The following is a 27,011-nucleotide window of genomic DNA, read 5'->3' as shown; positions in this document are numbered from 1 at the left end:
GGGGAGTTCCTAGTTGATGTGCATCAGCAGGACTCCCCCTACTGGTGGTTAACCCTCACCGCTCTTCAAGAAATCAGGCTGAAGCGGGTTAGGACCGATGCCTAAGCCAATACCGCTCAATTCTTGTAATCAGTAAAGCTGTGGCCTAATTTCGCCCATTAACCTAAAATATTGATGTCTTGGGTCTTTATTTCTGAGGGGGAGGCGGGAACTCGCCACGCAACTTACCTTTTGTTGGTATCTTCATGAACTTATCTCAAAGCCTGAGTTAAGCATTTGAAACATCGATCGAAACCAGACATTGTAAGTTCACCTGAGGTTGGGTAGTTCGCAAGTCTCTGTGGCTTTGTTTAATGGTTTGCATTTTTCTCAGAAGGTTGATAAAGAATGTATAATTTATTATTCTGTGTATATTAATGGCCAACGTGTTGCATGAGTCGCAATACTTCTTTCAGCAGCACAGGTTGCATTTTTCTAGGCTCTGATAATAGAGGCAGAGCACAAATATCCTCCACTGACAGCCCTCTCCTCATCCTTGAATTTGTCCAATCCTCTTTTAAAGCCATCTAGATTGGTGGCCAGGATGCGGGTGGCACTGTGGGATAAACCACAGAGCCTAGGACTTGCCGATCAGAAGGTCGGTGGTTCGAATCCCCGCGACGGGGTGAGCTCCCGTTGCTCGATCTCTGCTCCTGCCAACCTAGCATTTCGAAAGCACACCAGTGCAAGTAGATAAATAGGTACCACTCCGGCGGGAAGGTAAACGGTGTTCCTGTGCGCTGCTCTGGTTCATCAGAAGCGGCTTAGTCATGCTGGACACATGACCTGGAAGCTGTACGCCGGCTCCCTCGGCCAATAAAGCGAGATGAGCGCCACAACCCCAGAGTCGGCCACGACTGGACCTAATGGTCAGGGGTCCCTTTACCTTTACCTAGATTGGTGGCCATCACATCCTTAGGGCTTAATGTAAGCCCCAGAATTTGATCTCAAGTTTGAATTCCAGTGCTGGAAACCACAAGGAGGCTCTTGTGCTTGTATTCTACTCTCTGAGTTCCCACATTTGAGAACAGGTTGCTGGACCTGGATGGGCCTGATCCATCAGCCAGAATCTTCTTACATTCTCATGGAACCTCCAGGTCCAGAGGCAGTCTATCTAGGTTTGTCAGTCCTTGAGGGGAGAGGGGCATTTGGCCACCGTAGGAACAGGATGCTGGACGTAACACTTGGGCCTGAAGTCAGGTTCTCCTGGTTTTCTGAAGGTTTCCAGGGTCCGGGCGGGGCCTGTGAAATGGGGGTAAAATGGGGAGAGTGGGGAGTTGAAAGCCAAGGGAAATGAAAACCAGAAGTCTATCAGGACATCACGAGCCGTAACTTGCAAAGTGTGCATGACTCAAAAATCCTGCTTTGGCAGCTGGAAGCTGGGAATGTAAACGAGTATTTCTCAAAGTCGAGAGAGAGAGAGAGAGCTGAAGCTGGAGCTGGGTGCCTTTCCCCACCGGCTTGGCTGATTTACAACAACGTACTGCTGGAAGGCAGGAAACCCGGACGGGCTGCGTGGCTCCCTGCCAGACCTTCCCTACAGCCTTGCGGGGGAGAGACGGCTCCAGCCCCGAGCAGGACCGTAAACAGCCATAAACTTCAGGAGTAAAATACAGGGGGAAATATATACGCACCTATATATTTAGTGCAGAGGGGAAAGTCCAGTTCATCCTCTCTCTGCAGCCATGGACCTCAGCGGGGCAACCACCCCAGCGTTGCTGCTGCTGTGCCTTTCCTGCCTGGTTTTGTACCTGAATGGGAAAAGCGGGAGCAGGAAAAGTGGGAAGATGCCCCCTGGCCCAACCCCGCTGCCTTTCGTAGGCAACCTCTTACAGTTAGACCCCAAAGAAATGCACCGATCTCTGGAAAAGGTAAGAGACAGCCTCTCTCTCTCTTTATTTCCTCTTTATTTCCTTTTTATTTCCAGGGGTAACTTAAATGGTTGAGTTTTGTGCTTGAGCGAAACGCCAGACCTGTCATCATTCATGGCCAAGCCAGCGACCCCAAACAACTGTGAAACCAGTTTAGCCGCCAGAGCTTCCCCCATAGAGCCCAGGGCCTCTTGCAGGGGGTCACTCAGACTCTGCAAAACAGCCAGAGTACAATTCGAGACATGGATTTTATTCGGAGCCAGCAGTTGTGAAGTCATGAAGACTGGGACACTCAACGTGGGAGGACTGCCTCCTGCTTTCTGTAACCACAGCCAGGCCGCTGCTCAAACTGGGGGAGAGGAGATAGGAGAGAGCCATCTTCAAATATCTGAAGGGCTGTCCCGTGGAAGGTGGAGCTCCTTTTCTCCTGCTCTGGAGGGTAAGACTCGAACCAGTGGCTTCAAGTTACAAGAAAGTAGATTCTGACTAAAGTAAGAGCTGTTTAACCGTGGAGGGAGGTGGGTTCTCCTTCCTTGGAGGGTCTTTAGTATAGGTTGGAGTGGCCCCTGTCAGGGATGCTTTAGCTGATATTCCTGCATTTCAGGAGGTTAGGCTAGATGACCCTCGGGGTCCCTCCCAACTCTACAATGGTACGATTCTTTGATTCTGCACCCCATTCAGTAACTACAGCCAAGCCATGGCTCAAAATACCAGGGGCAGGCAGAGGTGGTCCATCTTCTCCCCCCCCCCCCCAATTTTTATTGAGTTTCATAGAAATATAACACATACTGTAAAACAAGTAAAACAAAAATAAAAGAACAAATAGAGAAAATAAAATGAATACAAACAGAAAATATAACAACAGACACATAAACAACACAAATTAGTTAATTAATTAAACTTCCAACCTCATAAACATATTGTTTGACTTCCTCTAGTCCCTCCCATCTGAATTTCCTTGTATCTGAATGTAACAGTTTTCCAATATCATGATTCAAAGACAATATTCCAATTATAATCAGATTTCCTAACTTTTCTTAACATTCTAAATCTCATTCATTTAACTAACTCCTAATTTAATCCTAGGCCTGTTTGGTACTTTCAGGGAACTTCTAATTTTTAATATTACAATATTTATTCAAATAGTCTTTAAATTTCTTCCAATCTTCTTGATATTCCTCTTCTTTCTGGTTGCGGATTCTTCCAGTGAGGTCAGCTAGCTCCATGAAGTCCATCATCTTCATCTGCCATTCTTCCACAGTTGGCAGAGGTCTTCCAACTGTGGCAGAGGTGGCCCATCTTGGATTCCATTGCCAGAAGGTGACAGGCCGGCATAATTTCTCTAGAATGGGGAAGGGGAGTCAATTTGTCCCCCACCCACCTTTTCCCTCATCATTTGGAAAGTGAGTCAGCATCTGGGATTAGATAAAAGAGGTTTGGGAAGCATAATCAGCTGGGGAAATCTTCCTTTTCATGACTTAAATCCTGGCTAAACAGCCGACTAGCTGATGTATCCGGTCTGGGCAATTGTGGAATTACCGTATTTTTCGCACCATAGGACGCACTTTTCCCCTCCTAAAAAGCAAGGGGAAATGTGTGTGCGTCCTATGGAGCGAATGCAGGGGGGAGGCAGGCGGGAAAAGCCCCCAAGAGCTGCACACAAGCTCCGTGTGCTCTTGCGGGCTTTTCCACAGGAGGGAGAAGGGACTGACTGGCTGCATCAGTCCCTTCTCCCACCTCCCAGAAAAGCCAGGAGAAGCCGCGATCTCTTTAAAGGAGTTGCGTGGCTTCTGCCGGTTTTGCGGGAGGTGGGTGAATCCCCCCACCTCCCAGGAAAGCCAGGAAAGCCCTGCGCAGCGTCTCCCGGCAAGAAGAGGCTGCACGGGGCTATGGATTCTTTAGCCCCACACAGCCTCTCCCGGGAGGGAAAGGCTGCACGGGCCTAAAGGGGAAGCCAAAACAGTGAGCGGGATCCATCCCACTTGCTGCTTTGGCTTGCTCCATAGCTGCGCACAACCCCTCTGCAAGGAGAGGCTGCACGGGGCTAAAGGGGAAGCCAAAACAGCGAGCGGGATCCATCCTGCTCGCTGCCTTGGCTTGTGCCATAGCCGTGCACAACCCCTCCGGCAGGGAGAGGTTGTGCGCAGCCTGTACGCTGCTCTTGGGGGTTGGGGGGGATTTTTTCCCCCTTGATTTCCCCCCCTAAAAACTGGGTGCGCCCTATGGTCCGGTGCGCCCTATGGTGCGAAAAATACAGTAATTGCCCAGTCGGACTTCACAGTCAGGGCAATGGGGAGGCAGAGGTACCTGTGAAGCAGCCCCATGGAGCCCTCCAAGTGTGCCTCACATCCCCTCTGAGTTTGCAAGTTTCCCATTCCAGTTGATGGCTATTGATGGCTACTGGCCAAGATGGCATATCTCCAACATAAGGTTACCAGATTTTTTTCAAAGGGACATTTTTTTTAGAGAAATATTATTATTATTATTATTATTATTATTATTATTATTATTATTTATACCCCGCTGTCCCCAGCCAGAGCCAGGCTCAGGGCAGCTAACACCAGTATAAATTACAGTAAAAACATAATGTGGGACGACCCCAATTTAAAATACAGGTTAAAATGCAATTTAAAATGCAGCCTCATTTTAAAAGTAGCCCATAGATCCCATAAAGGGAGGAAAACATAATGGTCAGACTGAGTCCAAGCCAAAGGCCAGGCGGAACAGCTCTGTCTTGCAGTCTCTGCGGAAAGAAATCAGATCCTGCCGGGCCCTGGTCTCATGAGACGGAGCGTTCCACCAGGCAGGAGCCAGTGTTGAGAAGGCCCCGGTCCTGACTGAGGCTAATCTGAATTCCTTAGGGCCTGGGACCTCTAGGGTGTTGCTATTTATGGACCTTAAGGTCCTCTGAGTGGCATACCGGGAGAGGCAGTCCCATAGGTACGTGGGTCTTAGGCCGCATGGGGCTTTAAAGGTCAAAACCAGCATCTTAAACCAGCATCACCAGGAGCCAGTGCAGCTGGAAAAGCACAGGATGAATGTGATCCCACAGCAAGGACCCTGTAAGGAGCCTCGCTGCGGCAAAAAAGTTATTTTTAAAAAGTTGTTTTTTAAAAAAATTAAGAAGTAATATCTTCTGTTCTGTGGTCTCCTCCGTTGCGCGGCCTTCCTCTGGGTCCCAGCCTGCTTTCTTGGAATGCTAGCTGCCGTGGAGTAGGCTCGGGTCCGCCTGGGCTCAGCCACATGTCCTTGCCCTCCCAGAGCTCTCCTACCTCTCCTCAGTGGCGGCAGTGGCAGTGGCGCAGCAAGGTCGGGGATCCCCCTTTTTTTCTCCTTCCTCTTTCTCTCTCTTCCTTCTCCTTGTCCTCTCCTCCTTCTCCCTGCATCGGCTCTGGGGTTTTCCTGGACCCGGAGCGCCACTGGGCAGTTGGCCGGGTGGCCGGGCGCTCTTGCTCCTGGCTTGATTTGGGTCACGGGGGGATCAGTGGTTCCCCCAGTTGATGCACTGGGTGTCCCCAGTTCCCCCTTGTCAGCAGCAGTCTCATCAGCCCATGCCAGCCTGGTAGCATAGTTGGCTCTGCCAGCCTGGTAGCACAGTTGGCTCTGGCTGGCTTCAGGAGCTGCCCGCTGCCATGGCGCCCGCCATTTTGCCTCACCGGAAGTCCCCATATGATGTGTCTTGTGCCGTTGAACCCATCACGCAACATTCATTCCCTACTAATAAATCTACAACACTTCAAATATACATCCGGGGACATTAAATAAAATCCGGGGACATTCCGGGGATGGATTTTGTCCAGGGACAGATTTGTAAATCGGGGGACTGTCCCCTGGAAACGGGGACATCTGGTAACCATATCCCAACATTTCTCTGATGAAAATAGGGATGTCCCGTTCCATAATGATAATCTCACTATTTATACCCCACACGTCTTTCTGGGTTGCCCCAGCCACCCTGGGCGGCATCACAACAACTTTCTAGTCCTGCCAAAACAGGGTGAAATCTGGAAGAGAAGGGTGAGTCTGTATATTCCGAGAAGAAGTATTACCTTGAGCAATTAGGGTTGAGCAACAGAAGCTTCTGGGCCAAGAAATGCGATCTGGGCCTTTCGTTAAAGATTAATCCCAGGTGAGCCGGAGCTGTCAGTGTCCTTTTGTGGAGATGGTAGGAGCAATGAAATTAAGATCAAAGAACCTGATAACTCGGATTATCATTTTCGTACGTTATGATGGTGTGTGTTTTTTCTGTTATTAAAGTGCAAACCGCCTTTTGATCTTCAGATGAAGGGTGGCATAGGAATTTAATAATGGCATCCTTTGCAATTCCCACCGTTGGGATTTTGTTGCATTGAATTTCCCATCGCAATCAAGTACCACATTGGCACACAATCATAGAATCATAGAATTGCAGAGTTGGAGCTGGGGGGGACAGCTAGGGACAGTGATGTTTCTTTATATATATAATTTTTATGAAGTTTTTCTATTTTACATTTTAGACTATTCATTTCAACAACCTTCAAATATCAATGACTTCCCCTCTTCTCCTTCCATGGTTCCATTTGCATGCCATAAATGCATATTTTACATAAACCAAGCCATTCAGTATTCCAAGATAACATCCATCAAAACTTATTTACCCTTTGAATTTATCTTAATGCTGCCAGCGTTTTCAAATGTACACAATTTTCACCCATTAAACACTTTTCATTCTTCTTTAAATGTATATTCTTGTTGTTCTCTTATTCTATAAGTTGAGTCTGCCAGCTGCGCGTATTCCATCAGTTTAAGTTACCATTCTTCTCCTCACCCGTTTTCCATTTTGGGGCCGCAGTAGTAGCATACATAAGTAGCCCTTTTGACACCTGGGAATTTCCATCTGAATTATCCCCAACGAAAAGGACTCTGCGGGAATGTGTTAAGGAATACATGAAAAAAGTCAGTGCTGGAGCTTAAAAATTAATATGCAAAAGTTTAAAAGGCGCAAGTAGATAGGATAATAATATATTAAGGATGGAATAACAAATAAAGTGAATAATGCAACGATAACAAAAATAATAGTAGGTAAAGAATATCGTACACGGGTGGAGGGTAGTACTGGGCTATGGGGGAGGAAGGTGAAGGGATTACGTAATTGAAATTGTTAAAGATTGGTATAGGATATAAGAGATTTAAATTTTTATAAAGATTCTATAAGGAAAGATTGAGAGCTGGACCATAAAGGCTGATCGCCGAAGAACTGATGCATTTGAATTCTGGTGCTGGAGGAGACTCTTGAGAGTCCCATGGACTGCAAGAAGATCAAACCTCTCCATTCTGAAGGAAATCAGCCCTGAGTGCTCACTGGAAGGACAGATCCTGAAGCTGAGGCTCCAAGACTTTGGCCACCTCATGAGAAGAGAAGACTCCCTGGAAAAGACCCTGATGTTGGAAAAGATGGAGGGCACAAGGAGAAGGGGACGACAGAGGGCGAGGTGGTGGGACAGTGTTCTCAAAGCTATCAACATGAGTTTGACCAAACTGCGGGAGGCAGTGGAAGACAGGAGTGCCTGGCGTGCTCTGGTCCAGGGGGTCATGAAGAGTCGGACACGACTAAACAACAACAACATAAGGAAAGCAAAAAGCAGCAAGAAATATCAAGTAAAGGTATCAGAGAGGAGATCAGTATACTGTGAATGAAAACATGAGACTTATGGTTTTGTTATATATGATTTTATTTTGGAGTTGTCTGTTTATTTTGGAGTTGTTTGTTGTAAATAATGTATATTATGAGAATAAAATAATAAAGGGTTTGAAGAGAGAGAAAAGGACTCTGGTCTTTTTGGAAAAGTGCTTTTAAACATTTTTCTCATTTCATTATAAATTATTTCCCAATACTCTTTTACCCTTTTACAAGTCCGACACATATGATAGAACGTACCTTCAGCCTCATTGCGTCTCCAGCATTTATATGATTTAGTCTTTTACATTTTAGCAAGTCTAAAGGTAAAGATAAAGGGACCCCTGACCATTAGGTCCAGTCATGGTTGACTGGGGTTGTGGCACTCATCCCGCTTTACTGGCTGAGGGAATCGGCGTACAGCTTCCGGGTCATGTGGCCAGCATGACGAAGCCGCTTCTGGCGAACCAAAGCAGCGCATGGAAACGCCGTTTACCTTCCCGCTGGAGCAGTACCTATTTATCTACTTGCACTCTGACGTGCTTTCAAACTGCTAGGTTGGCAGGAGCAGGGATCGAGCAACGGGAGCTCACCCCGTCGCGGGGATTCGAACCGCCGACCTTCTGATCGGCAAGTCCTAGGCTCTGTGGTTTAACCCACAGTCCACCCGCATCCCACTAGACTTAGCAAGGGAGTTAAATACCATCTGTAAATCATTTTCAGGCAGCGATGCTTCTGAACTCCAGTTGCCAGAAACTACAGCAGGGGAGAGGGGTCTGCCGCTCAAATCCTGCTTGCGTAATGAGCATCCGGTTGGCCACTATGAGAACAGGATCCTGGGCCAGGTGGGCCATTGGCCTCATCCAGGAGCCAGGCCCTTACGTTCCTACAATTCTGTGATTCAAATCCTGTGCCCTGTCCTTCTCTTTTGCAGCTCAGCGAGAGCTATGGCCCCATCTACACCATCCACTTGGGCTCACTGCCTTGCGTGGTCCTCTGCGGATACCAGGCGGTCAAGGAGGCCTTGGTGGACCAGGCGGATGACTTCAGCGGCCGTGGCGACTTCCCAGTCTTCTATCGCTTCACCAGGGGCAATGGTAAGAAGACGGCCCCCACCCCAAAGGTCAGCTAGCTAAGGAGGCCAGAGGGGTAGATTTAAAGACAGCAATGGGGTAGAGTTAAAATGGATGTCTAGGACCAAGCTCAGCGCAGGATCTGGCCATCCCAGTATCTCCAAAATATCTCCCTCCACCCTCAGCTGAAATATCTCCAGGGAGAGTCAGCCCCAGACCTCTGCCACACCCCAGGAGACCTCTGTCTGGCTCTCAAACAACTCTTACCAGAAGGACGTGAAAGAGGGGTCAGCCCCAGGGTGTTCATCAATGACTGGGGACACCTGGCTTGTGGAAAAGATCTCAGGGTCTTGGTGGACCACAAGCTGATCATGAGTCCACCGTGTGATGCAGCAACAACAATAAGCTACTGCTGTTCTGGGATGCATCAACAGAAGTCTAGTGTCCAGATCAAGGGAAGATATAGTCCCGTTCTCTTCTGCCTTGGTCAGACCACACCTGGAATGCTGTGTCCATTTCTGGGCACCACAATTTAAGAAGGATGTTGGCAAGTTGGAAGGTGGGCAGAGGAGGGCAACTGAGATGGTCAAGGGTCTGGGAATGAAGCCTAATGAGGAACGGTTGAGGGAGCTGGGTATGATTAGCTTGGAAAAGAAGAGACTGAGAAGAGAAATGGTTGTTGTTGTTGTTTAGTCGTTTAGTCGTGTCCGCCTCTTTGTGACCCCTGGACCAGAGCACGCCAGGCACTCCAGTCTTCCACTGCCTCCCATAGTTTGGTCAAACTCACGCTGGTAGCTTCGAGAACACTGTCCCGCCATCTCGTCCTCTGTCGTCCCCTTCCCAACATCAGGGTCTTTTCCAGGGAGTCTTCTCATCTCATGAGGTGGCCAAAGTCTTGGAGCCTCAGCTTCAGGATCTGTCCTTCCAGTGAGCACTCAGGGCTGATTTCCTTCAAAATGGAGAGGTTTGATCTTCTTGCAGTCCATGGGATTCTCAAGAGTCTCCTCCAGCACCATAATTCAAAAGCATCCATTCTTCAGCGATCAGCCTTCTTTATGGTCCATCTCTCACTTCCATACATCACTACTGGGAAAACCATAGCTTTAACTATAGGGACCTTTGTTGGCAAGGTGATGTCTCTGCTTTTTAAGATGCTGTCTAGAGAGATGATAGCCATCTTCACATATCTGAAGGGCTGTCGCATGGAAGAGGGAGCAAGCTTGTTTTCTCCTGCTCTGGAGGGTAGGACTCGAACCCATGGCTTCAAGTTACAGGAATGAAGATTTTGACTAAACACCAGGGCAAACTTTCTGAAAGTAAGAGCTGTTTGACAGTGGAAAGGTCTCCCTCGGGCGGTTGTGGACTTCCTTGGAGGGTTTTTTTAAAAAAATATTAACGTTCTTATGTCACATATGTATACATTATCATACATCATATTACATTACAGGGCATATTATAATATAATTTCCAACATGCATACAAAGTTTATATACCAAATTTATGTACCGAAAGAAAGAAAAAAGAAAAAACAAAGACATAAAGCCATTTCAAAATAATATTTGTACCTACACTACGGACTTCCTATCAATCTCGTTGTATATTCTTTTTTTACAAATGAATGTACTCTTATTATTGTCTATTTCTTTGCATTTTATCTAATACATTCCTATATCAATATGTACCCATAATCTTGTTTCTCAGCTCAATTTCTCTCCAACGTCAATCGAATGCTAGCATAGATAGCGAACCTTTACTATATTTTTGAACATATATCTTATATCTATCCCATTTTCCCATTAATTTTTGTTTTGAATTGCCTCTCAGGCTATTTGTCAACTGTGCCATTTCAGCAAATTCTTGTAGTTTATTATGCCATTCTGTTATTGTTGGGGCTTCTCCTTCGAGGTTTTTAAGCAGAAGTTGGATGGCCATCTGCCATGGATGCTTCAGTTGAGATTCCTGCAATGCAGATGTTTGTCCTAGATGAAGCTTGGAATCCCTTCCAACTCCACGATTCTACTAATCCAGAGGTTGCTGAACTACATCTCCCAGCAGCCCGCACAGCCAAGGGTAAAGGGAGAGGAGGGGAGTTGTCGTTCAGCAACGTGGGCAAGAGGCATCAATTAGACACCCCTGCATACCTGTTGGAGACACAAGAAAGAAATAGGAACAATGTTTCACATGTGGTGGGAATGCTGACCTATTAAACAATTTTGGAATGAAATATATAAAGAAATCAAAAAGATGTTTCAAATATCTTTTAGTAAAAAACCAGAGGCATTCCTTTTAGGCATAATCACAAACAATATAATCAAAGGAAAGTATTCCTCTATGCGACAACAGCTGCCAGGACGCTTATAGCAAAAAACTGGAAAGGGAGAAAAATCCCATCAATGAAAGAATGGCAAATTAAATTTTGTGAATATATACATCTGGCAAGATTCACAGCATTCTTAAGAGGCTAATCGGACCAAAAATTAGAAGAATGGGACTGTGTTAAAGAATATATGAAAAAACATTGTTCTGGAGTAAGTATATCGGTATGTAACGAATGAAGCTTTGCAGGGTTAAAGAAAGTGAAAAATGGTGCAAAAAGTATAAAGATAGAGGTGTTTTACATTAGACACAAGAATTTAGAAAGATTAAAAATTTTGAGGTCTCAGAACAAAAGAAGGAAGTCAATGTGTGTATATGTACGTAATGATTAGTATGATGATATAGTTTTCTTTGTAGATGTGTGTTCCTTTTGTTGTGTTTGTGTTTGCTTTTTGTCTTTTATTGTTTGTACTGCTTTGTTTTGGATTTTATGTTTGTAATTTTTGTTGTAATTCTGCATTGAATTTTTTTTTAAAAAAATAAATAATTAGCCACCCCTGGCTTTCATGGCCTCCCAAGCCACCTCCTCACATTGGCTTCCAGATGGGCTGCCCCTCAGGAAGGTCTTGGGGTGTCCCCTTGGAGCAGAAGGGAGGAAATCAGCTTTGGGCAGGGAGACCAACCACCCAGACCCCCCCATGCCCCCCTCGACCCACAGCTCCCCATGACTCCTACAGGCATCGCCTTCTCCAACGGGGAGAAGTGGAAGGTCCTTCGCCGCTTCGCTCTGCACACCCTGAAGAACTTTGGAATGGGAACGAGCAGCATTGAAGGCCGGATCCAGGAGGAGGCCCAGTTCCTGGTCCAGGAGTTCAATAAAACTGGTGGTGAGTCCTTGCTTGGTGGGCGGGAGAGGATTTCGGAAGAGGAGATGGCGACTAACCAGGATGGCTTTGCTCTGCCTCCTCCATGGTTGGAGATATGGATGCCAGGGTCCCTTTGGCCTGATGCGACAAGCTCTTCTTCTGTTCTTATGGAACCTCCAGCTCCAGAGGCAGTCTATATTGATTCCTAGGTTCTATGTGAGAACAGGATGCTAGTCTAGATGGGCCCCCTCTGGCCTGATCCAGCCCCCAGGCTCTTCTGGTGTACTTAGGATCACTCTACGGTATGGGAAGCCACACTTGCCTCCCCTTTCCCCATTTTTCAGAGCAGTGATTTGAGGTGCAGGCCAGCGTGGTGTAGTAGTTAAGAGCGGTAGTCTTGTAATCTAGGGAACCGGGTTCGTGTCTCCGCTCCTCCACATGCAGCTGCTGGGTGACCTTGGGCCAGTCACACTTCTCTGAAGAAGAAGAAGAAGAAGAAGAGGAGCTTGGATTTGATATCCCGCCTTTCACTCCCCTTCAGGAGTCTCAAAGCGGCTCACATTCTCCTTTCCCTTCCTCCCCCACAACAAACACTCAGTGAGGTGAGTGGGGCTGAGAGACCTCAGAGAAGTGTGACTGGCCCAAGGTCACCCAGCAGCTGCAGGTGGAGGAGCGGGGAAGCGAACCCGGTTCCCCAGATTACGAGTCTAGCGCTCTTAACCACCATACCATGCTGGCTCTCAGCCTCACTCACCTCACAGAGTGTTTGTTGTGGGGGAGGAAGGGAAAGGAGAATGTGAGCTGCTTTGAGACTCCTTCGGGGAGTGATAAAGCAGGATATCAAATCCAAACTCCTCCTCCTCCTTCCCACCTGGCAAGATATGATAGCCATGTTCAAATATATAAAAGGATGTCACATAGAGGAGGGAGAAAGGTTGTTTTCTGCTGCTCCAGAGAAGCGGACACGGAGCAATGGATCCAAACTACAAGAAAAAAGATTCCACCTAAACATTAGGAAGAACTTCCTGACAGTAAGAGCTGTTTGACAGTGGAATTTGCTGCCAAGGAGTGTGGTGGAGTCTCCTTCTTTGGAGGTCTTTAAGCAGAGGCTTGACACCCATATGTCAGGAGTGCTCTGATGGTGTTTCCTGCTTGGCAGGGGGTTGGACTCGATGGCCCTTGGGGTCTCTTTCAACTCTATGATTCTAAGAGATGCAGGAAGAGTGCAGGCAGGGTTGAGCCTCTTTGAGATGCAGAGAGAAGAAGAAGAAGAGTTTGGATTTGATATCCCGCTTTATCACTACCCTAAGGAGTCTCAAAGCGGCTCACATTCCTCACATTCTCCTTTCCCTTCCTCCCCCACAACAAACACTATGTGAGGTGAGTGGGGCCGAGAGACTTCAGAGAAGTGTGACTAGCCCAGGGTCACCCAGCAGCTGCATGTGGGGGAGCGGGGAAGCGAACCCGGTTCCCCAGATTACGAGTCCACTGCTCTTAACCACCACACCACGCTGGCTCTCTGGCCGAGTGTGCAGGGATCCTGCCCAACACAGACATGGAAAGTGCTTCCTTGAGGCACATAGAGCCGAGAACCGGTGATGCCGTAGGAGGAGTTTTATCAGGACCAAACTCTGTCGGACTGGAAGCAAAGCAGCTCTGCTGCAGGGCTTCCAGGCTGCTTAGAATCAGAGAATGGCAGCGTTGGAAGGGACCCCAGGGGTCATCTAGTCCAGCCCCCTGGATTGCAGGAATCGCAGCTTTACTAATGCAGACTTTGTTGGCACGCAACCAAGGAAACGGGGGCAATTGACAGGCCCCCAGCTGACACCTGCCCACCGGCCGGTGTGCCGGGCAAACTCCAGTCCTTGGTGCAGCATGAATCTGCGACCTGAGCTTCAGACTACCACTCTTAACCACTACACCACACTGGTTCTCGGAGACCTGTTCAAAGGGCAGGGCTGGTCCCAGGATTGGTCACACCACATGGCCCAGGGTGCACTCAGGAAGGAGGGTGGAGCTGTGGGTGAGGGCCTCCTTGCCTGCTCGCTTTGAGGTCCTCCAAGGAAGGAGCCCCTCTGGCCTCCTCAAGGATTCCTCGTCCTCTTCCTCTCTCCGCGCAGGGGCTCCCTTCGATCCCATCAACCCCGTTTGCCGGGCCGTCTCCAACGTCATCTGCGCCGTGGTGTTTGGCCAGCGCTACGAATACCAAGACGCCAATTTCCTCACCCTCCTGGACCACTTCAACGAGAACTTCAAGATCATGAGCTCCATCTGGGGGGAGGTGAGGAGGGGCCTGGGAAGAGGGTGGGTCCCAGCATCGGAGGAGACCCACTGGCTGCTCTCCACCCCTTTGGGGCTGCAACTTCCAGAATTGTAGAGTTGGAAGGGACAATAAGAGTCATCTAGTCCAACCCTCTGCAAGCCAGAAATCACAGCTAGGGAATATCCTCTGCTTAAAAACCCCCATGGGACGCAGGTGGCGCTGTGGGTTAAACCACAGAGCCTAGAGGACTTGCCGATCAGAAGGTCGGCGGTTCAAATCCCCGCAACGGGGTGAGCTCCCGTTGCTCAGTCCCTGCTCCTGCCAACCTAGCAGTTTGAAAGCACGTCAAAGTGCAAGTAGATAAATAGATACCGAACCACAGAGCCTAGGACTTGCCGATCAGAAGATCTGCGGTTTGAATCCCCGCAACAGGGTGAGCTCCTGCCAACCTAGCAGTTTGAAAGCACGTCAAAGTGCAAGTAGATAAATAGGTACTGCTCCAGCGGGAAGGTAAACGGCGTTTCCGTGCGCTGCTCTGGTTTGCCAGAAGCGGCTTAGTCATGCTGGCCACATGACCCGGAAGCTGTACGCCGGCTCCCTCAGGGGTCCCTTTACCTTTTTATTTATAAGATGACACAGTATGATAACAAATGTCACATCAAATAAAAGTAGGGTCATAGAATCATAAAATTGAGAGGCAGGGCATAAATAATAATAATAACAATAATACAGTGGTACCTCGGGTTAAGTACTTAATTCGTTCTGGAGGTCCGTTCTTAACCTGAAACTGTTCTTAACCTGAAGCACCACTTTAGCTAATGCGGCCTCCTGCTGCCACTGTGCTGCCGGAGCACGATTTCTGGTCTCATCCTGAAGCAAAGTTCTTAACCTGAAGCACTATTTCTGGGTTAACGGAGTGTGTAACCTGAAGCGTATGTAACCTGAAGCGTATGTAACCCAAGGTACCACTGTAATAATAATAATAATAATAATAATAATAATAATAATAATAATAGTTTTTATTATTATTACCTCTCATTCTCCCCGTTTCCCCAGCTCTACAACATCTTCCCCAGCCTCATGGACCTCCTGCCGGGGCCCCATCACCAAATCTTCCGCAACTTTGAGAAACTGCGTCAGTTTATCGCAGAGCGCATTCGGTGCCACCAAAAGGATCTGGACCCCGACGCCCCGCGGGACTTCATCGACTGCTTCCTCATCCGCATGGAGCAGGTACCTCCAAGGAGGGGGGTCCAGCTGCCCCCAGGACACCCACCCACCCCAGCACCCAAAGGCCTTCAGCTGCCACCAGCCATCACTCCTGCCGTTCAATTTGTTTGGGGTAAAACGCCTGCCCTGAGGTCTCCAGAAGGCGATCAGAGCCTTGTCTACTATTCATTTATTTGATTCGTAAAAATTAGGCACACCTTGTTTGGAAAAAGGAACCAAGCAAACTTCCAAGTGGTTTACAAAAAAATAAAAAATAGAATTATTACCTTATTTTTCCATCTATAAGACGCCCCCATGTATAAGACACCCCCCCCCCATTTTGGGAGACTCCGATTTAAGAAAATATGGGGGGGTGTCTATCTGTGTATAAGATGCCCCCAAATTTTGGACATTATTTTTTAGGGGGGAAACCTAGTCTTATACACGAAAAAATATAGTAGTTTTTTAAAAAGCAACAGCAATAGTTTAAGACATTGTAAAATAGCAATGGATCGGATTTCTAAACATCTAGGTAAAAGGTAAAGGGACCCTTGACCATTAGGTCCAGTCGTGGCCGACTCTGAGCTTTATTGGCCGAGGGAGCCGGCGTACAGCTTCCGGGTCATGTGGCCAGCATGACTAAGCCACTTCTGGTGAACCAGAGCAGCGCACGGAAATGCCGTTTACCTTCCCGCTGAAGCGGTACCTATTTATCTACTTGCACTTTTGAGGTGCTTTCGAACTGCTAGGTTGGCAGGAGCAGGGACTGAGTAACGGGAGCTCACCCCGTCACGGAGATTCGAACCACCGACCTTCTGATCGGCAAGCCCTAGGCTCTGTGGTTAACCCACAGCACCACCTGCGTCCCTCTAAACATCTTTGCCTAAACAAGTGCAGAGAAGGTGCCTGCCTGGTGTCAATTGGCAGGGAGTTCCAAAGTTCAGGTGCTGCCACACTAACGGACCGATTTCTTGCAGATGCGGAACAAGAGTTACGTGGCTCCCATAGTCACACCAGGTCCGCCAATCAAAGCGTTCCAGTGGGCATATAGAATCAGAGAACTGCAGAATTGGAGGGGGCTGGAATATCACAAGGGAGGGGGGAGCCAAGCTTTCCCCCGCAGGAGAACACAATCCGCAATCCATCCTTGCGCATGCGGCCTCCTCTCTGCTCTCTTTCAGGAGAAGCAAGACCCTCTGAGCTACTTCCACACGGAGACGCTGGTGATGACCACCCACAACCTGTTTTTCGGGGGCACCGAAACCACCAGCACCACCCTGCGCTACAGCTTCCTCATTCTCATGAAGCACCCCGATGTGGCAGGTGAGGGGGGGAGCTGCAACCCCCACATTGCGGGGGGTGGGGGTGGACCAGATGACCATTTGGGCCCTCCCAACGTGCCATGCTGCTGGGCTGCTTCTGGGTGGTGGAAACCTCTGAGGCAGGAGGTGGGAACAGCAGGGATGTGTGGAGGGGACCGGGGCCCACCTTGACCTGCGGACCTCCTGCATGGAGCTCCCTGCTGTCCTCCACCTCCTCCCGGGGCTCTGGCACTTCCTTCCACTGCCGGCCCCCCTCTGCCGTCTCCCGTGCGGCGCGTCCCAGGGCTGGCTCCGGCGTGTCCCATTGCAGGTGTGGCAGCTTTTTGGAGCGGCGCATGTCAGCCATTGGTCATGGAGGCAACTCCCGTTGGCTTGTCGTGATCACGTAGAGGTGCAACCTGGGAGGAAGGGAACAGTTGCCAGTGCAGCTCATTGCCTGTCTCGCTCACCAACAGGCCCACAGTGTGGCCTCTTGCAGATAGACAGTAATTGTACTGCTCTCCACTTCTCGTGTCCATTAAGTATCTGGTCAACACGTGGCCTAGACTGGTTCCCTGCAGCCCAAACTTAAGGTCCACCAATGACAACATTTTGGAGGTCCCAGGTCGCAAGGTGGTTAGATTGGTCTCAACTAGGGCCAGGGCCTTTTCAGTACTGGCCCCGACTTGGTGGAACGCTCTGTCACAAGAGACCAGGGCCCTGCGGGACTTGACATCTTTCCGCAGGGCCTGCAAGTTGGAGCTGTTCCGCCTGGCCTTTGGTTTGGACTCAGTCTGACCCTTATGTTTCTCTCCCTGTATGGGATCTATGGGCTACTTTTAAAATGAGGCTGAATTTTAAATAGCATTTTAATCTGTGTTCCTCACCCCCTATTATGTTTTTACTGTAATTTTATTGGTGTTAGCCGCCCTGACCCCGGCTCTGGCTGGGGAGGGCGTGGTATAAATAAATTATTATTATTATTATTATTATTATTATTATTATTATTATTATACGATGCTTCAAAAGGAAAGCCGGCAGAAGACAGGTGGCAGGTGGCTGGGCACTTGGGACACTTGCTTGGCATGCAGAAGGTCCCGGCGGCTGCAGTACCTGGCACCATCTCTGAGGAGGGATGGGGGACCAGGTCCCCTCCTAATGTTGCAGGACTACAGTTCCCAGTGGGATTAGCGGTCAGGGGCGAAGGGAGTTTCCTGCATTGCTGTGATTGTGAGTTCAAGCACAATCCGAGACCTGGGAGAAGAGGCTGTGGAGGAGGACTGGAAGAAATTTAAGGACTATTTACAAAAATATTGTAAATTGTATGAATGTTAAGAGAGATGTAAGATTATTAACAATAGGGCACCAACAAGCTAGTTAAAAGGAAGATGAAGATAAATGTATATATGAGAAAAGATAAATTTTGGATAAATATTATGTTAAAATTAAGTTTTTAAGGTTTGGGTTAAATTATCCAAAATTAGGGATACAATATTGGAAAATTATAAGATAAGAATTGAAATAAGGTGATAAATTGCTGGGTAAAGTTTGAAAATTTGGAACGCAGGAACGAGAGATGTGAGGAAGTCCAAAGAAGTGAAGAAAGTATGATTATTGTTAAAGTATATGTTATTTTGTTTGTTTTTTCTTTATTGTATTAAGAAAATCTTGAATAAATATTTATAAAAAAAAGAACCATCACCTCCTCTTCCTCCTGTCCATCTCCCCGCAGCTCGAGTACACCAGGAGATTGACCACGTGATCGGGCAGGACCGCCCCCCCTGCCTGGCTGACCGCAAGCACATGCCCTACACGGAGGCCGTCCTCTACGAGATCCAGCGCTACATCAGCATCCTGCCCATGGGGCTCCCTCGCGCCGTGACCCGCGACACCCCCTTCAGGGGCTTCCTGCTGCCCAAGGTCAGAAGAAGAAGAACCCCAGCCCAGTTTCCTTCACTGCAAAGAGGGCGCACTGGGGAGGCCCTCCTGATGTTGCTGGATCATAGCTGTCAACCGTCCCTTATTAGGCAGGAAACTCCCTTATCCCAACGCCATTTCCCGCTGCTGTCCCAGATTGATGATGTCCCTTAAATTTCCCGGGTTTCAAAGGAAGCAGCTCCTCTCCCTTCCTCCCTGCTGGCCAGGGAGGAGGGAGGCTCCAGCTGTGTTGCTTGGCTGTGTTGCTCACCCAATAAAGAGTCTAAGAAGTAGGTGTGTCTTATGGAGCGAAAAATACAGCAATTTGTGTCTACCCTTTATGAGGGAAACCTGGTCAGTAAAACAAAAACTTGCCCATGACCTGACTGGAAGCCCCTTCCATCTCCCAAATGTCAAGACTACAGTGGTGCCCCGCAAGACGAATGCCTCGCAAGACGGAAAACTCGCTAGACGAAAGAGTTTTCCGTTTTGGAGGTCCTTCGCAAAACAAATTTCCTTTGGGCTTGCTTCACAAGACAAAAATGTCTTGCGAGTTCCTGCGGGGTTTTTTCCTCCCCCCCCCCCCTTTTTCTAAGCCGCTAAGCTGCTTATCCGCTTATCCGATAAGCCGATAAGCGGCTAAAAGCTGCTAATAGTGCTAATAGCGCCAATCCGCTAATCCGTCAATGGGCTTGCTTCGCAAGACGAAAAAACCACTAGACGAAGAGACTCGTGGAACGGATTCTTTTCATCTTGCGAGGCACCACTGTATATAAAAGGATGTCACATAGAGGAGAGAGAAAGGTTGTTTTCTGCTGCTCCAGAGAAGCGGACACGGAGCAATGGTTCCAAACTACAAGAAAGAAGATTCCACCTAAACATTAGGAAGAACTTCCTGACAGTAAGAGCTGTTTGACAGTGGAATTTGCTGCCAAGGAGTGTGGTGGAGTCTCCTTCTTTGGAGGTCTTTAAGCAGAGGCTTGACAACCATATGTCAGGAGTGCTCTGGTGGTGTTTCCTGCTTGGCAGGGGGTTGGACTCGATGGCCCTTGTGGTCTCTTCCAACTCTATGATTCTATGCTGTCTCTCCAGCGGCTCTCAGCATTTCCCGTGTCCCTTTCCCTCTTCCTTCCGCAACCCTAACAACTCCCGTTCTCTCTCCCTGCCAAATCTCACTGCAGGGCACCAACGTGATTCCTCTCCTGAGCTCAGTGCACTATGACCCAACCCGGTTCAAGGACCCCACAGCCTTCAACCCAGCCAACTTCCTGGATGAAAACGGCGCCTTCAAAAGCAGCGATGCCTTCATGCCTTTCGCCCCAGGTAGGGAAGCCGAAGAGGGAGGGAAAGCCGTTCGGAGGAGGTTTGGTACCCAGAAAGGTCTCGGGGTGTGTTGCAAAAATTAAAACAAGGTGTAGTTTGGATTGTTGCTTCCTTAATCAGCTGTAAAACAAGGGAGGTGTCACGATGCTCGAGAAATAGAGCAGTCAGTTGGTCTGTTGTGTTTGTGTTACATTAATACAGCACCCATAAAGTTGTTTTTAAGCTTTTTTAATATTTAAAAATTTTATTGAGATAATTCAATTCATTTGCAATACATATTACGGATATACAAACAAACATACATTTCATACAATCCTTAAAAATATTCATACATACCCATATTTAATCCCGCACATACTTCCTTTTCCCACCACCGTCCCTCACCCCACCCTGTGCTAGACTTCCAATCTACTCAATTGCAATTTCTTTCCATTTCTATTACTTTCTTTCACACGCTATTAAACCAACTTTCTACTTCTGATTCTATTACACATCGTTATCCATATTATTTGATATTTCAGTATTTATAACGGAACTTGTTTATTCTAATAGGAGTTCCGGTTTTTCAATATTATTTTGCAAATATTCCTTAAACACCTTCCAATCCTTGTCTATCTTCTCTTTTGTGAGCCTTCCGATTTCTCCCATTGTTTTGGACATATTGTAATACTCCAATAATTTGGTAAGCCGCTCTGTTTTTGTCGGTATTATACCACTTTTCCAATTTTTCACAATCAATAGCCTTGTGGCTACTTTTGCGTATACATATAATGTCTTATCCTCTTCCTTTAAACTTCCTGGTACTATCCCCAATAGAAAGCCTTCTGGTGTTTTCCTAAATGAGTATCTGAGCATTTTTTTCATTTCATTATATATTGTTTCCCAAAATTGTTTGATATTTAAACAGTTCCACCATATATGCATCATAGTACCTTTTTCTGTGCTGTATCGCCAGCAGACTTCACCACAGTTTTTATTCATTTTGGCTATTCTTTCAGGTGTTAAATACCATCTATGTTGTATTTTAAGGTAATTTTCTTTCAAAATATAACACGTAGTTTCTTTCCACAATTTTCCCCATTGTTCAAGCATAATATTTCCCCCAATACCTTGCGCCCATTTAATCATGGACAGCATCCATAAAGCTGATGTGGAAGGAAATGCTTCTGAGCACCACTTGCCGGTCCTGCTTGCGGGTTTCCCAGCGGCGTCTGGTTGGGACTCAATAAGCCATGGCCTGATCCTGCAAGCACTTCTTATTTTATGTTCATTCCTCCAGTGCCTTTTCCTTCCACTGGTGCCGCAGGAAGTGCACAAGAAAAGCCGCTGTGTTCCTAATGAGCAGTATGGATTTAAATATACGTGTGTGTGTTATTGAAGCCTGGCACAACAGTGGTCCTTAGCTAAACAAAGTTTGCACAATAGCGATGAAAGATTTTGAAAAAACTATCACGCAACATGCAGCTGCTAGAGTCTCTGAGAGAGGTGGATTTTCGCTATCGTTTACCTGTGATTTTGCTTGCACACTGCTTGGTCTTAAACCCTCCAAGTGAATGAATGACAATCGATGTCATGTTTGGAGATGTGGCGAGAGACCATCTCCTCCTGACTTGCTGAAAGTCTGATGTGCCTCCAAGCATGTGGCAATCGGTGGGAAATGCCTGCCTTGTGCTCAGGTGAGGAGAAACCAGAGCTGGGATTCAGAAGCTTCGCTGCCTCTGACCAGGGAAGTTGGGCATAGCCAACTTGGCTGGCAGCCATCGAGAGCCCTCTCCTCCCTTCATGAATTTGCCCAATCCTCTTTTCAAGCCACCCAGGTCGGTGGCCATCCGGGGCTCTTGTGGCAGGAAGTTCCATAGTTCAACAATGTGCTGCATGAAGGATCTGTCCTGACCCTTCCAAAACTGAACCGCATTGGAGGTCCCCGAGTCAGAGTGTTACAAGAGAGGGAGGGAGATGTTTATCATTCCACTTTCTCAACATTAAGCATAATTTTTATAGAATTGGGGAAGGCCAGTAGACCGCATTTGGACCCCCATTTATTTGCTTGAATAGCAAATAAATAAATAAATATTACAGTGGTACCTCGGGTTAAGAACTTAATTCGTTTTGGAGGTCCGTTCTCAACCTGAAACTGTTCTTAACCTGAAGCACCACTTTAGCTAATGGGACCTCCTGCTGCCGATTTCTGTTCTCATCCTGAAGCAAAGTTCTTAACCTGAGGTACTACTTCTGGGTTAGCAGAGTCTGTAACCTGAAGCATATGTAACCTGAGGTACCACTGTAATAATAATTTATTATTTCTACCCTGCCCATCTGGCTGGGTTTTCCCAGCCACTCTAGGCGGCTTCCAACAAGTGATTAAAAATACATTCAAACTTCAGTCATTAAAAACTTCCCTAAACAAGGATGCCTTCAGATGCCTTCTAAACATCAGATAGTTATTTATTTCTTTGACATCTGGTGGGAGGGCGTTCCACAGGACGGGCGCCACTACCGAGAAGGCCCTCTGCCTGGTTCCCTGTAGCTTCACTTTTCACAGTGAGGGAACCACCAGAAGGCCCTCGGCGCTGGACCTCAGTGTCCTGGTAGAACGATGGAGGTGGAGACGCTCCTTCAGGTATACTGGGCCTTTGAGGCCACTTAGGGCTTTAAAGGTCAGCACCAACTCTTTGAATTGTGCCCGGAAACGTACTGGGAGCCAATGTAGGTCTTTCAGGAGGGTGTTATGTGGTCTCGGCAGCCGCTCCCAGTCACCGTCCAACTGCCGCATTCTGGATTAGCTCCGGCGGTAGAGCATGAGACTCCTAATCGCAGGGTTGTGGGTTTGAGCCCCACGTTGGGCAAGATTCGCGCCTCATGGGGGGTTTTCTAGATGCCCTTCCCAGCTCTGCAATTCCTGGAGTCTAGGATTCTTCACACTCTCCAGCCTACCCTTGACCCCTTTCCACACTTCCTTCTGGGAATCGGTTGTGCAGATTCTATTTTTTATATATACAATAATTTTTATTAATTTTAACATATAAATTATAATGTTGTTGTTTAGTCGTTTAGTCGTGTCCGACTCTTCGTGGCCCCATGGACCAGAGAATGCCAGGCACCTCTGTCTTCCACTGCCTCCCGCAGTTTGGTCAAACTCATACTGGTAGCTTCAAGAACACTGTCCAACCATCTCGTCCTCCATCGTCCCCTTCTCCTTGTGCCCTCCATCTTTCCCAACATCAGGGTCTTTTCCAGGGAGTCTTCTCTTCTCATGAGGTGGCCAAAGTACTGGAGCCTCAGCTTCAGGATCTGTCCTTCCAGTGAGCACTCAGGGCTGATTTCCTTCCGAATGGAGAGGTTGGATCTTCTTGCAGTCCATGGGACTCTCAAGAGTCTCCTCCAGCACCAGAATTCAAAAGCATCCATTCTTCGGCGATCAGCCTTCTTTATGGTCCAGCTCTCACTTCCATATAAATTATAAAATGTACCACAAAACTTCACCACTTATACAATCTTTTTTGGATTTCCATCAGCACCTCTGATGATCCACCGTTTTAACCACTTCTTATGCATTTCTTAAATTCATACTGCCTTTAATTATCATAACTAACCATCCTCACCTTTGTCCATTTTTGCAATAGTTCCAATAATTCTCCTCACAAAACTTGCAAACCTAGTCTGATCATCACAATTACTTTTCAGATAGTCTGTCAATTTATGACAGGCTTCTGTGAATTTCTGGTCCTGCAAATTTCAAATCCTTCCTGTTAGTTTGTCTAATTCTGCATAGTCCATTAGTTTCATCCTCCATTCTTCTTTCCTCGGTAATTCTTCTTGTTTCCATTTTTGTGCCAATAATATTCTTGCTGCTGTTGTTGCATATAAAAACAACTTACATCCTTTTCTATTTATGTCACTTCCTACAATGCCCAGTATTGTGCAGATTCTAAACCCTGTTCTTTGCTCCTCATCTGCAGGGAAGCGCATTTGCCTGGGGGCCGGCCTGGCCCGAATGGAGATCTTCCTCTTCCTCACCACTATCCTCCAGCACTTCAGCCTCCACCCCACGGTCCCCCCTGCGAAGATCGACCTGACACCCCAATGCACCGGCCTGGGCAACGTGCCCCGCCCCTTCGAATTCAGGCTCCTCCCTCGCTAGCTGGAGGCGGGACACAAACAAAGATAGCTTCCTTCACCTGCCACAAGACCAGAGAGAGATGCTCAGCACTGGCGCTGGACCCACAACCAGGCATGGGTCTGCACTGCCCCCCCAACAAACAGCTGAGTCGTCACGCATCCCTATTCTGCACCTTGTACAGGTGAAACTCGGAAAATTAGAATATCGTGGGAAAGTTCATTTATTTCAGTAATTCAACTTAAAAGGTGAAACTAATAAAGAGCTGATGACATGGCTCCCCAAATTTCTTTTTTGATGAGAGCAGCTTTTGCATCTCATTTGGAAACCAACGACCCAGAGTCTGGAGGTAGACTGGGGAGGCACACAGTGCCAGATGCTTGGAGTCCAGTGTGAAGTTTCCGCAGCCTGTGTTGATTTGGGGAGCCATGTAGTCAGCTGGTGTTGGTCCACTGTGCTTCATTAAGTCCAGGGTCAACGCATCCATCAACCTGGAGATTTTGGAGCACTTCATGCTTCCTTCCGCAGACGAGCTTTATGGGGATGCTGACTTCATTTTCCAGCAGGACTTTGGCACCTGCCCACATTGCCAAAAGTACCAAAACCTGGTTCAGTGCCCATGGGATTACTGTGCTTGATTGGCCAGCAAACTCGCCTGACCTGAACCCCATAGAGAATCTATGAGGCATTGCCAAGAGAAAGATGAGAGACATGAGACCGAGCAATGCAGAAGAGCTGAAGGCTGCTATTGAAGCATCCTGGTCTTCCATAACACCTCAGCAGTGCCACAGGCTGATAGCATCCATGCCACGCCGCATTGAGGCAGTAATTGATGCAAAAGGGGCCCAAACCAAGTACTGAGTACGTACGCATGCTTCTACTTCTCAGAGGTCCAATACTGGTCCATTTGCAATCTTTGTTTTGCTGATTTCATTTAATATTCTAATTTTCTGAGATTGTTAATTTGGGGTTTTCATCGGCTGTACGCCATGATCATCACAATTATAACAAATAAAGGCTTGACATATCTCGCTTTGCATGTCATGAGTCTATCTCATATATTAGGTTCACCTTTTAAGTTGAATTACTGAAATAAATGAACTTTTCCACGATATTCTAATTTTCCGAGTTTCACCTGTACATATTATTAACATGCGTGCATGATCCTTCTTGCTTTGCAGAAATTGCTCCAAACTTGGTCTGCATTTCTCAGCTCTCTTGTCCTCAACCTTTTTGCAGTTTCCACAGGTGTCGCTCAGATGCTTTGAAAAAGCCCGTTCCCAAATATTTTTGGGCCACCCGTACCCCGGCGCCGTAAACTCATCCCCAGCGCCCCCTGCCCTATTAAAAACATTGTTCCGACTAGCTGCTCTCAGCACGACATGCCGAAAAATAAATTTCAAAGCAATAACAACAAATCGCACATCTATTCAAAATCCAGTTGGAGGTTTCATGAATTCAGCCGCATGAATGAACTTGGATCCAGGGATACCAGCTTAACTTAGGGTTGGCTTACGTCTGCAATGTCCGGGATATTTCCAAGATTCTGCATTTGGGCAGGAATCGCTTTAATTGCTTTAATTCTCAAAGTCTGACGCTCGTTGGAAGTCAGTGACATGAGGATTTGCTGCCACCTAGTGCTGATGCAATCAATTGCACTCACTCACTCACGCACAAACAAAAATATTTAATAAAAAATTTGCTTCTTTCCCATTAGGGACACCTTTTTAAACGACTCAAAAGGTTACTTTATGGTTTAATCTGAGTGAGCCACACAAATTGTGAGGGTGTAAATGGAGCCCTCAATAGTCTTCTCCATGAATCTGTCAAATCCTTTTTTTTTTTTAAGCCATCCAAGTTGGTGGCAGGGAGTTCCATAGTTCCTTTTCTCTGTCCTGATATACCTGGTTTGGGCCCCAAATCAGCCGGATGCCTCCCGTTGCCAGTGAGGTCCCAGTAGGTCCCCTTCTTGAGGGCAGCTCTTTGCGGTACCAAAAAATCCAGCCCCCAGCCCTCTGGACTGTCTCCCTCTGGCCCCACAGCCCCACTCGCTGGTTCCTCTTCAGACCTATCTGAAAGTGATGTTCGCCACCCTCAAAGTCGCTTCCCCAAAGCCCAGCTGAGCGATTGCTCCCCGCCGAGGGAAACGCTCTCTCTACATGGTCAGAAGAACTCCTCAGGGTTTCGATGTTTGCCAAGTTGTCTTGGGCCAACGTTAAAATGCAGCTCTGGGGCTGGCCAAAATTCGGTTTTACTCTCCTTTCTACAGCCCAGGATCTCTCGACATGCTGGCAATCTTGTTCCTCACACCTTCCCAAGTCAGCTCAAAGGCGCTTTTCCTCTTCCTCTACGGACCCTTTTCCTAAACCAAAGTCCAGGGATTTATACTGTCCTGGGAGCATCCAGCAATCATTGAGAAGGGCCATTTAGCACAGCAAACTTGCACATGCCAGTTTAAATGTGCAGCGGCAATTTTGGAAATGTTGTATTGCCTTGGCCAGATCCCACCTGGAGTCTTTGCCCAGCTTGAAGGATATTGACCAAGATGATCAAGGCCATGGTTAGGGAAACGAAGACCCGGATCCAGCCCAATCACCTTCTAAATCCGGCCCGTGGAAGGTCTGGGAATCAGTGTGTTTTTACGTGAGTAGAATGTGTCCTTATACAGTGGTACCTCTGGATACGAACGGGATCCGTTCCAGAGCCCCGTTCGCATCCTGAAGAGAACGCAACCTGCGCGTGCAGGTCGCGATTCGCCACTTCTGTGCATGCGCGTGGCATCATTTTGAGCATCTGCGCATGCGCGAGCGGCGAAACGCGTTCCGTTACTTCCGGGCCGCCGCAGAGCGTAACCTGAAAACATTCCACTTGAAGCAACTTCAACCCGAGGTATGACTGTATTTAAAATGCATCTCTGGGTTATTTGTGAGGCCTGCCCAATGTTTTTACATGAGTAGAATGTGTGCTTTTATTTAAAATGCATCTCTGGGTTATTTGTGGGGCACAGGAATCCGTTCATCCCCCCCACCCCAAATATAGTCCGCCCCTCCCAAGGTCTGA

At 47.6% G+C, this 27,011-nt stretch overlaps 1 protein-coding gene and 2 long non-coding RNA genes across 3 annotated transcripts in view; 1 reads left to right on the top strand and 2 right to left on the bottom strand.

Moving 5' to 3' along the window:
* LOC309376281 overlaps nucleotides 1-18,795 on the bottom strand; it is a 58,799-nt gene extending 40,004 nt beyond the window's left edge. The window contains exon 1 of the long non-coding RNA XR_014171149.1: nucleotides 18,631-18,795. This is a non-coding gene — a long non-coding RNA (uncharacterized lncRNA). The remainder of the gene's footprint in view (nucleotides 1-18,630) is intronic.
* Nucleotides 1,453-25,693, top strand: LOC309376040 (cytochrome P450 2F5-like). Its single transcript, XM_081922192.1, has 9 exons — nucleotides 1,453-1,910; nucleotides 8,501-8,663; nucleotides 11,693-11,842; nucleotides 13,942-14,102; nucleotides 15,141-15,317; nucleotides 16,475-16,616; nucleotides 18,327-18,514; nucleotides 19,693-19,834; nucleotides 23,794-25,693. Exons 1-9 carry the CDS (start codon nucleotides 1,725-1,727, stop codon nucleotides 23,973-23,975), a joined length of 1,491 nt encoding a protein of 496 aa, XP_081778318.1. The 5' UTR covers nucleotides 1,453-1,724; the 3' UTR covers nucleotides 23,976-25,693.
* On the bottom strand, nucleotides 3,419-4,166 carry LOC309376276. Its single transcript, XR_014171144.1, has 2 exons — nucleotides 3,928-4,166; nucleotides 3,419-3,770 (listed from the first exon to the last, which is right to left on the bottom strand). It is a non-coding gene; the product is annotated as an uncharacterized lncRNA (long non-coding RNA).
* Nucleotides 25,694-27,011: the final 1,318 nt, after the last annotated feature.

This window comes from Podarcis melisellensis, assembly GCF_964234715.1.
Source record: "Podarcis melisellensis genome assembly, chromosome: 8".
NCBI lineage: Eukaryota > Metazoa > Chordata > Lepidosauria > Squamata > Lacertidae > Podarcis > Podarcis melisellensis.
The sequence above is the reverse complement of the archived record's forward strand: the minus strand, read 5'-3'. Positions and strand labels throughout refer to the sequence as shown.